Here is a 12,123-nt window from a genome sequence, read left to right as displayed (position 1 = left end):
TCTTATATGGTCTTTTAATGCCATTCTTTCCCACTGTTCTTTGCACAAGAAGCTATATAGAAGACGCTATGAAGACAGCAGTACAATTAACGTCACGGTCGTAATTGAAACCATGCCGGGCTGTTGTATGTCTTGGAAAGGGAAATAGATGTAGTACTTCGTGCTTTGGTTGGAACATTGAACATTGTCCTATCTTTCCCTTTCTCATGCACATCTTTGGCACCGTATACAACGTCATCGAATCTTCTAGAAGTTCTAGCTAATAGCTCTGGCAGAGATTTCAAAGGGAGACGCAAATGAAACTCTTACAGTGTAGAGCAAGGAGCATTCTTTTTTCAGAATCTAGGAGAATAATTCAGGGTCACCTTTGGTTTTGGGGGCCAAAGATGTTTGGGAGGTCTGAGTATTTTTATATGACCCCCAAGCCCTGAGTTGCTGTGCGAAGTATTAGAGAATGGAAAAGGAAAAAAGGGGTGTGGTTCCAAGTTCTTCTGCTCCTGAGCCACCCAGAAAACCCTGTATGGATCACAGCAGGGGTGAGATCCACCGCTTGATTCTGAGGACTCAGACCTGCTCTTCCTGCCCTTCCTCAGACCCTCAGAGCCACAGCACTGACAGGGCAAGAGCGGCTTGTCAGCCAGCTCCAGCTCAATTACTGGGCGCCAAGATTTATACACTGTGGATGGAATTAAAACATCACTGTGGGCTCCCAAGTTTATAAACAACTGAGGGGAAAAGAAATTGGGTGTTTGGTGAAGGCAAGACACTTGTATATTTTTGCAAGCTTGCCAGGGCCAGCGAGCAGCCTTCAAGGATGGCAGCTGAGATGCTTCAGGCAGAGACGTGTTGTAGCCAGGGCTGAGGCCAGGGGACCAGGATTTCTGTTTTCTTTCTTAATGAAATTATCAGTGACACCTGATAGCACTGGGGCTTATGCCTGAGCTTATGACAATGCAACCTTAATATCCTTTAAAATCAGTCTAAGCCATTTTAGGCCCCAAATTCATACACTCACAGAAGTATATTTTAGATTCCATTAGCTTATTTTGCAGTGGAAGGGAAACAAATTTTTGCATACTTATTAGCAGATTCACTTTATTTTTTGTAACCATGTGTATTTTGTGATAATAAAATTAGAAAACCAAACCCATCACCATTGAGTTGGCTTCAACTCATAGCGGCCCTATATGACAGGGTAGAACTGCCCCACAGGGTTTCCAAGGCTGTAATCTTTGAAGAAGTAGATTGCCTCCTCTTTCTCCCACGGAGCGGCAGGTTGGTTCAATCTGCTGACCTTTCCAGTTAGCAGCCAAGTGCTTAACCACTGCACCACCAGGGATCCTTTTGGGACAAAACCTGTATATAAAGAAAAGTCACTGCCTTGAAATACACATGGACTTAAATATAACTCACAGCTAGAATTTTCTCTTCTGGTTCTTCTGCATTGAAGAGCTTTCATACCAGTGTGAACGCTCTGGTGTAAAAAGGCCAAATGCAAGAAAAAGTTTTCTTATTGAAGCCCAAAGTCTAATTTTAAAAAATATATGAAACAACAGCAGTGAGAAACCAAAACAAAGGGAAACCAGAAGCTCCCTTTTCACCAGGAGGTTGTCTTTGGTGAGTAGCTGTACTGCACAGAAATGAAAGGAGAGGTTGCATAGTCAGTGCTGTTCCATCCTTAGTGGGGTCATTAAAACTCCAATCACCTGTACACTGTGGTGGACAAGGTTTATATGTCCAGGACTGGTCTGAGCAATCTGAGGAGTCACAGCTTGAAAACAAAGTATTGCAGGAATATTTTTCCATCTATCAAACTTGGATTTTTTCCTTTCAGTGGAACTTCCCCCTGCTGATGTTTGCCTGGAAAATTGCTCCTGCTCTGTGCTGTGGCAATACAGTAGTTATTAAGCCAGCAGAGCAAACACCACTCAGCGCGCTCTACATGGGAGCCCTCATCAAGGAGGTAAGAGAAGCTGACCGCTGGAGCGGCTCCGACTGCCCTTACAGTTGAGGCCTGCTAGAGCGTATCCGAATTAATGTGCTTCGTCAGCTTTCACAAACCATGTTTCCTCCAATCCTGTTTTGTTAGGCTGGCTTTCCACCAGGAGTCATCAATATTTTGCCTGGATATGGGCCAACGGCTGGAGCAGCGATAGCTTCTCACATTGGCATAGACAAGATCGCGTTCACAGGGTCCACTGAGGTAGGCACCTGAGAAGCCGTGGGTTGAGAAGTAGTCCTGCAAATGAGCAGAGAGACGCTGAAAGAAAACAGAAAATGGTACTCACAGACTGGACACCAGAATAGCAGTGAGTAATCCAGGCCTTCAAAGGACCACTCTGGTATCGTGGCAAAGGCGCATGTTCGCCATTTGATTTCACAGGTCTCCGAGCATTTTTGTTGTGCCATTTGTGTAAAAACTGTCTCAGAAGAGGCTGTCCTAGATGCTTTCTTGAGTCAAGAACAATAATGGCAGAAACAAGTTAGGAAGCTAGGAGTCCACACTAGTCTCTGGCAGAGGCCAGGATGAAGACGCAGCTCTTCCTTCTCATTATTTGCTAACTGACTGTGCCCCAAGAGCCTTAGGCATGATACAGAGCAGGGTCAGCAAACTTCTCCTGTAAAGGGCCAGGTAGAAAATATTTTCCGGTTTATGGGCAGTGCCGTCTCCGTTGCGGCTGCCTGACTCTGCTGCTATATAGTACAGGAGTAGCCACAGACAGGACATAAACTAGAGCATAGCTGTGTTCCAATAACATTTTATGTACGGACACTGATGTCTGAACCTCATATAACTTTTATATATCACGAAATAATTATTCTGATTTTTTCCGCAACCATTTCAAAACGTAAAAACCATTCTTAGCTCATAAACCAAACCAAACCCAGTGCCATCGAGTCAATTCCAACTCATAGCGACCCTATAGGACAGAGTAGAACTGCCCCATAGAGTTCCCAAGGAGCGCCTGGCAGATTCAAACCGTGGACCCTTTCGTTAGCAGCCATAGCACTTAACCACTACGCCACCAGGGTTTCCTCTTAGCTCATCAGCCATGCTAAAATAGGCAGCAGGCCACATCTGGCCCACCAGCCACCATTTCCCAGCCGCTGGTAGGGAGTCACACGCCTGTGTAGAGATACTGCTCCAGAGTGTTTTCATGCAGGTGCAAAGGAAGATAAAAGAGAAGGTCAGGTGGAGCACTTCAGGTAGAAACTCTGTGTGACATTGCTGTTGATCAAGGGACGTTTCAGGTCTAGAACAGCACTGCCAGGAGGAAATACAGGGAGAGCCACGTTTGTCGTTTGTGCTGTTAGCCACATTAAAACAAAAATAAACAAGTGAAATTAACTTTAGTAATGTTTTATTTAATCTAATATTTCCAAAACAATCATTTCCATATGTAAGCAATATAAAAATATTAACGCATTTTACATTCTCTTTCATATGAAGTCTTTGAATCAAAACAAACCAAATGCGCTGCTGTTGAGTCGATCCCAACTCAGCAACCCTACAGGACAGAGTAGAACTGCCCCATAGGGGTTACATGGAGTAGCTAGTGGATTTGAACTGCTGACCTTTTGCTTAGCACCTGAGCTCTTAACCACTGTGCTACCAGGGCTCCAAAGTCTTTGAAATATGCTGTGTATTTTACATTTATAGCAACTCAGACTAGCCATATTTCAAGTACTTTGTAGCCACATGTCACCAGTGGCTACCATATTGGGTCCAGAGATGTTGATTTTAATCATTTGGTGCAGTTAATGGTACCTGGTTAAATTGACATGTGTTAAAAAAAACTTCAAGAGATATTGCTTAACAAACTTAAGTACCAATTTGTAAATTTACAGTTAGAGATTACTGAGTTTTATGTTTGTCAAGAGTTAGTCTTGCTTGTTCACAAACCTTTTTCTTGGTGTATATGCTATAGTAATTTTGTGATTTAATGAAATATTTAAACCAAAATGTAAGTAAGAAAAGGAAATTATTGTTTCTATATAAATTAAGTTGAATGTTTTTAAAACACTTGTTAAAGTCTAGATGCTAAGAAAAATGTAATCAGTTAGAACTGAGCAAGATAGCTATGGGGGAAGACTTAAATCTTAACAAGGATTTTTGCACTTTAAAGAAACTGAAACCAGAAATATTAAACAATATTTTGTGAATGTGGTGTAATCAGAAAGGACAACGTGGTAGACCCATAATTTTTTTAAGATATCCTTCACCCTATATCAAAACATTGGAGGATAAATGTACATTTATGTTTAATATTGAAATGAAGTGTTTAAGGTGTGATTCCCTGCTTTGACCTCCTTTGTCAGTTAACCAACCAGTGGTCCTGGTTGAGTCAGTTAAGAGGCTTCTACTGTATAATTTTTTAAATTAAAAATGTCATAAAATATGTGATGGACAACTTGTCACATCAGGACCTACTGCACCCGCGGTGGGAGGGCGCTGTTGGAAAACAGTCGTAGAAAGCCTGTGTTATTTGCATAAACCTGTGGTATATCTCTTCTTCATTTTTTATAATATCTACTCAGAATATTGTTACATCAGTGTATCATAGTTCATTTAAGTAATAGGGCACTTCAGGTTTTTTTTTTTTACGTTGTTTCCTATTAAACAGACTATTGGAATAAAAATCCTTGGAATATATATATATGTATAAAATTCTTTTTTTTATACCTATACATTCGACGGCACTGGGTTTTATACATACACATATAAATATATACATATACACACACACAGTGTCATGTGTATGATATTCAGATATTCAGTTGGGTAAGTTTCTAGAGGTGGAATTGCAAAACAGAAGGACTTTTATACTTGCTTGCTGAGAATACATTAGGGCGATGTGTATGTTAATCTTTTGTCTGATGAAGAATTTGCAAATATTATTCCCAGTTTGTTTTCTTTTTTAGTTTTTTTTTTTTTTTAATAATGTTCGCCATACACAAGAGTTAAATTTGTATGTAGTCGTGTCTTTCAGCCTTTTTCTTGATGATGTCTGGGTTTTATGTCATCTTTAAAGAAACTACCTCAGGGCTATATAAACAGTCCTTACCATTTCCTTTGTGATTTCTGAAAAAGTCTTTCAGTACTTTTATTGTTTTGTTTTTGTTTAAATCTTTAATCTGGTTGCAATTTATTTTCATATATAATGAAAGGTTAGGTCTAAGTTTTATTTTTTTCGTAAATGGGTGTTCAGATATTTCAACATCATTTACTAAACAAGCTCCCCCTTTGCAACTCATTTGAATAGATGTAACATTATATGATAAATTCCCGTATACACAGGATTCTGTTTAAAGACTCATAATTTACTTGTCTGTTCTTTCACCAGTACTGGATGGCTTTAGTTACCTGGTTTTCATAAGATGTGTTGTGATATGGTAGGCAAGATACCCACTTAGCTGGCTTTCTCAAGACCTCTTTGGCTATTCTTGCCCATTTATTCTTTCAGATGAAATTTCACATTGATTTTATAAGTGCCTTGCTTTCTCAAAAAAAAAAAAATCTCACTGGAATTTTGATTGACGTTACATTAAGTGTCTATATTAAATTGAGGGTAAGCATCATCTTTACCGTATTGACTTCTCATCTGGGAACCTGGTATAAATCTCTTTATTTGTCATGTAATGTTCATCACTTATGTCATCATACAGGTCTGAGGTGCTTCTTGTTAAATTTATTTCTAGGAATTTCACATTTTTTCCCCAAACTGTTTCATTCTAAAAACCGAGAGCCTTTTTTTTTTTTTAAAGTATCATTCATTGGAAAGTGATACTGAATAGATGGAACCTAACCTTCCAGGCCAGACAAAAAGTGGTATAATGAGTCAGTAACAACACAAGCACTGTTTTTAGGCTGCTTGGGTTCAGATCCCTGTTTTCCCCTCAAGATTTTTTTTAAAACTTTTTAAATGACTTTACAGAAGCATAATTTACACAAAGTAAAATACACCCATTTTAGATTTCAGTTTGATGGAATTTAACAAAAGTGCACATCCATGTAAAACCATCACCCAAACCAAGATACAGAACATTTCCATCACCCTGGAAATTCTTTCATTTCTCTTTGCACCCAGCGCCCTTGGCCTCAGGCTGCCATCGATCCTCTATTTATTTTGCCTGTTCTAGAAGGTCACATAAACAGACTGGTACAGCATGTACTCTCTCACGTCTGGCCTTTTGTTGTTGTTGTTCAACACTTAATGTAATTATTGATATAAACAAAAAACAAACCAGTTGCTGTTGAGTCGAGTCCAACTCATAAGGACCCTATAGGACAGAGTAGAACTGCCCCCTGCGGTTTCCAAGGAGCAGCTGGTGGATTTGAACTGCCTACCTTTTTGGTTAGCAGGATAGCTCTTAAGCACTATGGCAACCAGGGTTTCCAATTATTGATATGGTCATGTTTAAATCCCTTATCTTGATCTTTGTTTTCTGTTTGTCCCATCCGTTTTTTTTTTTTTTTGGCTGTTCCTTTTTACCTCTTTCAGTATGCCATTTTACCTTCTTTTTGGGATTATTACCTATCCCTCTTTTTGGGGGTTGATTTAGTGTTTGCAGTATGTACCTGAGTATTAGTCTGTCATTAAACAGTATTAGGTTACTTCGCATGTAATGCAACAACCTTATAACAGTATTCCCCTGTTTGCCATCCTTTGTGCTATTGCTGTCCTGTGTTCTACTTCACATATGTTACATACCCCACAATACATGCTATTAATTTTTGTTTTAAACATCAGTTATCTTTTGAAGAAATTTTCTAAAATGAGGAAGCAAAGCTATTTTACATTTTTACCCACAGACTTGCCATTTCTGGCCCGCTTCTTTCTGTGGTGGTCCGCCTTTCACTCTGATGTCATCTTCCTTCTGTAAAGACCATCCTTAGCATTTCTTGTAGTGCAGGTCTGCTAGTTATGAATTCTCTCAGCTTTTGTTATCGAAAAATGTCTTTATTTTTTAATAATTGCTTTTTCTTGGTATAGAATTCTAATTGGACACCTTTTTTGTTTTGTTTTACTTTCAATGCTTTCAAGATGCCATTCTGTTTTTGTTGTTATTTTTTTTTCTGGCTTGCACTGTTTCTGATAAGAACCTAGCAGCTATTCTTATCTTTGCTCTGCTATAGGTAATGTATCGTTTTTCTCTTTTACTGGTTTTTAGCAATTTGATTATTATGTGCTTCATGTAGTTTTGTTCTTTGTTTTGCTTGGAGTTCACTGAAATTCTTGAACCTGTGAGTTTATAGTTTACATCAAATTTGGAAAATTTTTGACCATTATTTTTTCTAATATATTTTTACTTCCCTGTTTTGGGACTCTGACTACATTTATGTTAGAATGGTATTATTCCATAGGTCACTGAGGTTCTTTCTATTTGTTTTCAGTCTTTCTTCTGTTTGTGCTTTCATCTGCATAGCTTTTATTGTTATCTTCAAGTCCTCTGATCTTATGTAGTGTTTAATCTGCTGTTAAACCCACCCAGTGAGTCTTTCATTTCAGATACTTTAATTTTAAGCTCTGTGAATTTCATGGGTTATTTTTTATATCTTACATTTCTTTCCTCGTGTATTTCTGTTTTCTTTTAAATTTCTGAACATACATATAATACCAGTTTTAACATCCTAAAGTGTTAATTTTAACATCTCTGTTATTTCCGAATCTGTTTGTGTTGACTTATATTTTTCCTGGTCATATTATTTTGCTTCTTTGCATGTCTGTCACTTTTGAAAGGATGCTGGGCGTTGTAAACACTGCATTGTTGAGATTTGGATTTTGTTTGGACTTTTTTTTCAGCAGGCGGTTAAGTCACTCGCAGTTCAGCCTGATCCTTTTGAGGTTCATTTTTAAGCTCTGCTAGAAGTAGTTGGAAACCCTGATAACGTGGTGGTTAACTGAAAGGTGGCAGTTCCAATCCACCAGGCGCTCCTTGGAAACTCTATGAGGCAGTTCTACTCTGTCCTACAGTGTCAGTATGAGCCAGAATCGACTTGACAGCAACAGGTTTGGTTTTTACAGGTCTAAAAAATTTTATCCCTTTTATTACTAAGTTGCAATCCTTCTGGATTTTCAACTTAATGTTCCCAAGTTTTCAACAAGGTCTTTCCACTCTGGCCGGTGAGAACTCAAATGTCTCCCACTGTATAAGCTCTGGGAATTATTCAGCATACAGATGCCGGGTATTTTTTTTTTTTTTTTTGTCCAGTCTCATAGAATCCCACCCTGTGTATTCCTAGTTTAACATTCAGCCAAAGACTCAAGGAGACTCCAGTGAAGATTTCTGGACCTCATTCTCCTCCTCCATTTTGTAGCCCCTCAAAAGTTCACTACCCCAGCCTCCGTGAACTCAGGTTTCTGTTTCATCGTGTCAGTGAGACCGCCATGTTCTGCTTTGGTCTCCCCATTCCGTGCTGCAGTCCAGAAATTGCCTCCTGGCAGGCAGGCTTCCTTGTCTCTGGATTTACAGTCTCATACTTGTCCACGTCCAGTGCTCGGGAGGAGCTGTTTCATGGATTTTTCTAGTCGTTTGCAGTGGTTGGTTAGATCGGGTGCCAGTTACTCCATCACGACCAGAAGCAGAAGTCTCTCTAACACTTTTTGATTACTTCTCATATTGTCATTTGATTTTTTCTCTCTGGGTTCCATGCAGGTCACCTTATTGTCATATCATTGCCTTAGATAGGAGATATAATAGTAAATGATGTTACAACTTCATTTACTCCAGCTGGTACAACTAAAGTCTTAGGAATACAACTCTGAAGACATTTGGATTCAGAAAATCCTCGTTTTATCTGGTATAGAATCTTAAAGAAGTATTTTAATCCTATAACTTATTTTAAATTTCTATGTGTACCCTAATTTGCTTATCATTGTTGTGTTGATTTTATTAAATTTAGTTTCAGAAGATGACACCATATATGCAGATTTTGGGGCTGCGTTCTCTTCAGCACTTCAGGTAGTACCTGCTGTGTAGTAAACACACACTGTAAACACTTGTTAAGTGAGGGAGGAGAGACTGAATGATAAGTAGAGGACTCATCAGAGCTGGAAGGTTATGTATCAATGAAACACTCCCTTTCTTTAAAATGCCACCATAAGTTTGAGGTTTGATGTCTTTTATTTTGTAGCTTGCAGTCATGGTCCAGCCACTTAATTCTATAAAAAATTGGGTCACTAATAGTAAGCATACCTATTCCTCAGTGTCATGAGAATTAAATGCAATGTGACTTTTGTAAAATGTAAACAATACCCACATGTCGCTCTTTAATATGACATCAGCATCCCAGGAAGGGAAAGATCAACAGGTCCTAGCTGGTCTATCAAGGCTTCAGGAGAAGAAGGATTTGAGGTGGGTCTTGCAGGATGTGGATGAAAGAGTGAATTGGGCAGAAGGAGCTCTATTAGCCAACAGCTAGAAGCAGGAGAGTACAGAAAGGCTTGGGGGAGTAGAGTGGGCTTAGGAAGGGATTTGGGGAGAAAGATTGGGAAGTAGTTGAAGTAGAAAGATTCTGCAAATCAAACCATTGGAAAGAATTCTAGGGTAAAGAGCTGAAGCTAAAGTGTAGAAGACCTTCCAGAAAAAGACGTCACAAGAAAGAAAACTATATACCAATATAGCTTGTGAATATAGATGCAAAAATCCTCAACAAAATACTAGCAAATGGAATCTAGCAACATAGAAAGAGGATTACATGCAGTGACCAAGTGGGATTTATTCCGGGGATGCAAGGTTGGTTTAACATCCCTAAATTAATCAATGTACTAGATTAAAAATTGATTTTCCATATTAATAGAATAAGGGGCAGAAGCCACTTGATTACCTTAATAGACACAGAAAAAGCAATTAACAAAATCCAATCCAATACCAAAAGAAGCTTGTACCCAAACGTTCATAGCAGTGTTAGTCATAATAGCCAGAAATAGAACCAACCCAAATGTCCGTCAACTGATGAATAGATAAACAAAATATCATACATCCATACAATGCAATACTATTCACCCCTAAAAAAGGGATTCGGCTGCTAACCAAAAGGTTGGTGGTTCAAATCCACCAGCTACTCCTTGGAAACCCTATGGGGCAGTTCTACTCTGTCCTGTAGGGTCACTATAAGTCAGAATTCGACTCGACAGCAACAGGTTTTGTTTTGGTTTGTTTTTTTTAAAAGAAATGAAGTACTGATACATGGTATGAGATAGATAAACTTCGAAAACATTATGCTGAGTGAAAGCAACCAATCACAAAAAAAGCTACATATTGTATAATTCTAATTGTATGAAATTTCCAGAATCGGGAAACCTATAGAGATACAGAAGGTAGTCTAGTGGTTGCCAGGGAGTGGGGAGAGGGGACAATGGGGGGTGGCTACTAACAGGTATGGGGTTTCTTTTTTCATTTTGGGGTGGTGGGATGTTCTTGAATTAGTGGTGATGTCAAAGTGGTTAAACAACTCTGTGAACACACTGAAAACCCCTGCATTGTACACTTCCAAAGGGTGAATGTTATGGTGTGTGAATTACACCTTTTTAATGCTATTAAAATTGGTGATTTTTTAAAGTGTAGAAGGCCTCAAGTAATGTATATTAACATCCAGCATGGACAGAGCACTTACAGCTGTGGGCCAGGCACCTACTTGGTGTTCATCATCCCACCACGTCCTTGCAAGTCTAGGAGACACTCAGAGGAAGAAAGCAAGACTGGGGGAGGTTGGTTACCTGCTTATGGTCGCACACTAGTAAGTTGGAGACTGAGCGCCATACCAGAGCCTATGCTAAGAACACTGTGCCAGGCTGCCTCTGGCTGAGGGGTTGTGCACCATCCCTCAGGAGGAGGAATGGCACGTCACAGGGGGCATTTGGAAAGGGTCACCTCTCCACAGGACGTGTTGTGTTGAAAGAATGGTCAAGATGTCTAATTATGAGCAACATGGCATTTCTTAACTCAATTTTCCCCTTTTCTCTAAAATTCACTTAAAAATTGCATCTTCAGCCTCTTTAAATCTCATTTAGTACATAGAAGGGCTTCTATGTGATGCTGTCTGATATAGGAATTGAAGTTTTAAATCCAAGATCTCAGATCAACTGCACAAACATTTATTGAAGGTTTAATAAATGCCAAGCACTACGCTAGACCTCAGAGATGCAGGACGACAGGGTGAAATGCAGCATCTGAGCCAGGCGACAGTCCACCAAAGTGTAAATCATATCACACGGTGTACGTGGGAACGGAGGAAGGGAAGAACAACTCTGCGCCGTTTTATTTTAAAATTTCCTGATTTTGAAAATGCTTTGTGAGATTAAGGCTAGAACTGAAATTGCCTTGTTTGACGTGATTTTCAAATGCATCTGCGCATCAAGGCGCAAAACCTTTAGAGACATTTAAATTCAAGTGAAAAGCTACTTAAATCAAAAATAGCAGTATTTTAAGAAAAAGGTAATTCTACCTCTTAATTCCACAGGTGTTAAAATTCACATTAGGGAAATATTTAGGTCTGTCTTCTTTTTCTCTGATGCCTGATCTCTGGAGAACGTGAAATTGCAGTGGTAGAGGAACAAAAGTCCAAAAACCCCTGGGGGAAAGAAGCACCTGCTGTGGGGTGCTCGTGAGTGATGTGTTGCTTGAAGTCCGCACGTAGTCAACCAGCAGTGGTACCACTCGCTTCTCCGAATCCTTCCCCGTGCCTGAGATGGAGGACCGTCACGTCCAGAAAGCTTGGTACATTCTCTGCTGCCCTGCAGGATGGGATGGGAGGTTTTACTGCCGCTTCTCAGTAGCGGATGCCGCTCCGTTTATTGTCATGCTGGGCAGCTCTACTTTTAACAGGCATTTAAACTCTAGAGCTCTGGATTTTATATTCATTCTGTGCCTGTCCTTAGCAGTCTTGTTCAAAGGAAGTGAAAAACCTTAGCAAGGTGACAGAACAGCTCTAAGGACCTAAACTGATGGGTCCTGATGTTGTCAGTGTCTCTGACTTCCTCGGGCATTGAACGCTGGGTAGGATGAGCCAGCACTGGACATTGGATGTTCAGCAGCTGTTAAACACGTGATTCGCACATTCTAGTGGGAATTTTTAACATTTAAGGGACACAAAAATGTGCAAGAGTTAGGTAAAATATT

At 39.6% G+C, this 12,123-nt stretch overlaps 1 protein-coding gene across 1 annotated transcript in view; it reads left to right on the top strand.

The window, feature by feature from the left end:
- ALDH1A2 (aldehyde dehydrogenase 1 family member A2) overlaps positions 1-12,123 on the top strand; it is a 94,353-nt gene that overhangs the window by 53,928 nt on the left and 28,302 nt on the right. The window contains exons 6-7 of the mRNA XM_049905685.1: positions 1,835-1,963; positions 2,090-2,203. Of these exons, the coding sequence (XP_049761642.1) occupies positions 1,835-1,963; positions 2,090-2,203 (243 nt within the window). The remainder of the gene's footprint in view (positions 1-1,834; positions 1,964-2,089; positions 2,204-12,123) is intronic.

This window comes from Elephas maximus, chromosome 13 (genome assembly GCF_024166365.1).
Source record: "Elephas maximus indicus isolate mEleMax1 chromosome 13, mEleMax1 primary haplotype, whole genome shotgun sequence".
Taxonomy (NCBI): domain Eukaryota; kingdom Metazoa; phylum Chordata; class Mammalia; order Proboscidea; family Elephantidae; genus Elephas; species Elephas maximus.
This window is presented reverse-complemented; position numbering and strand designations above follow the sequence as displayed.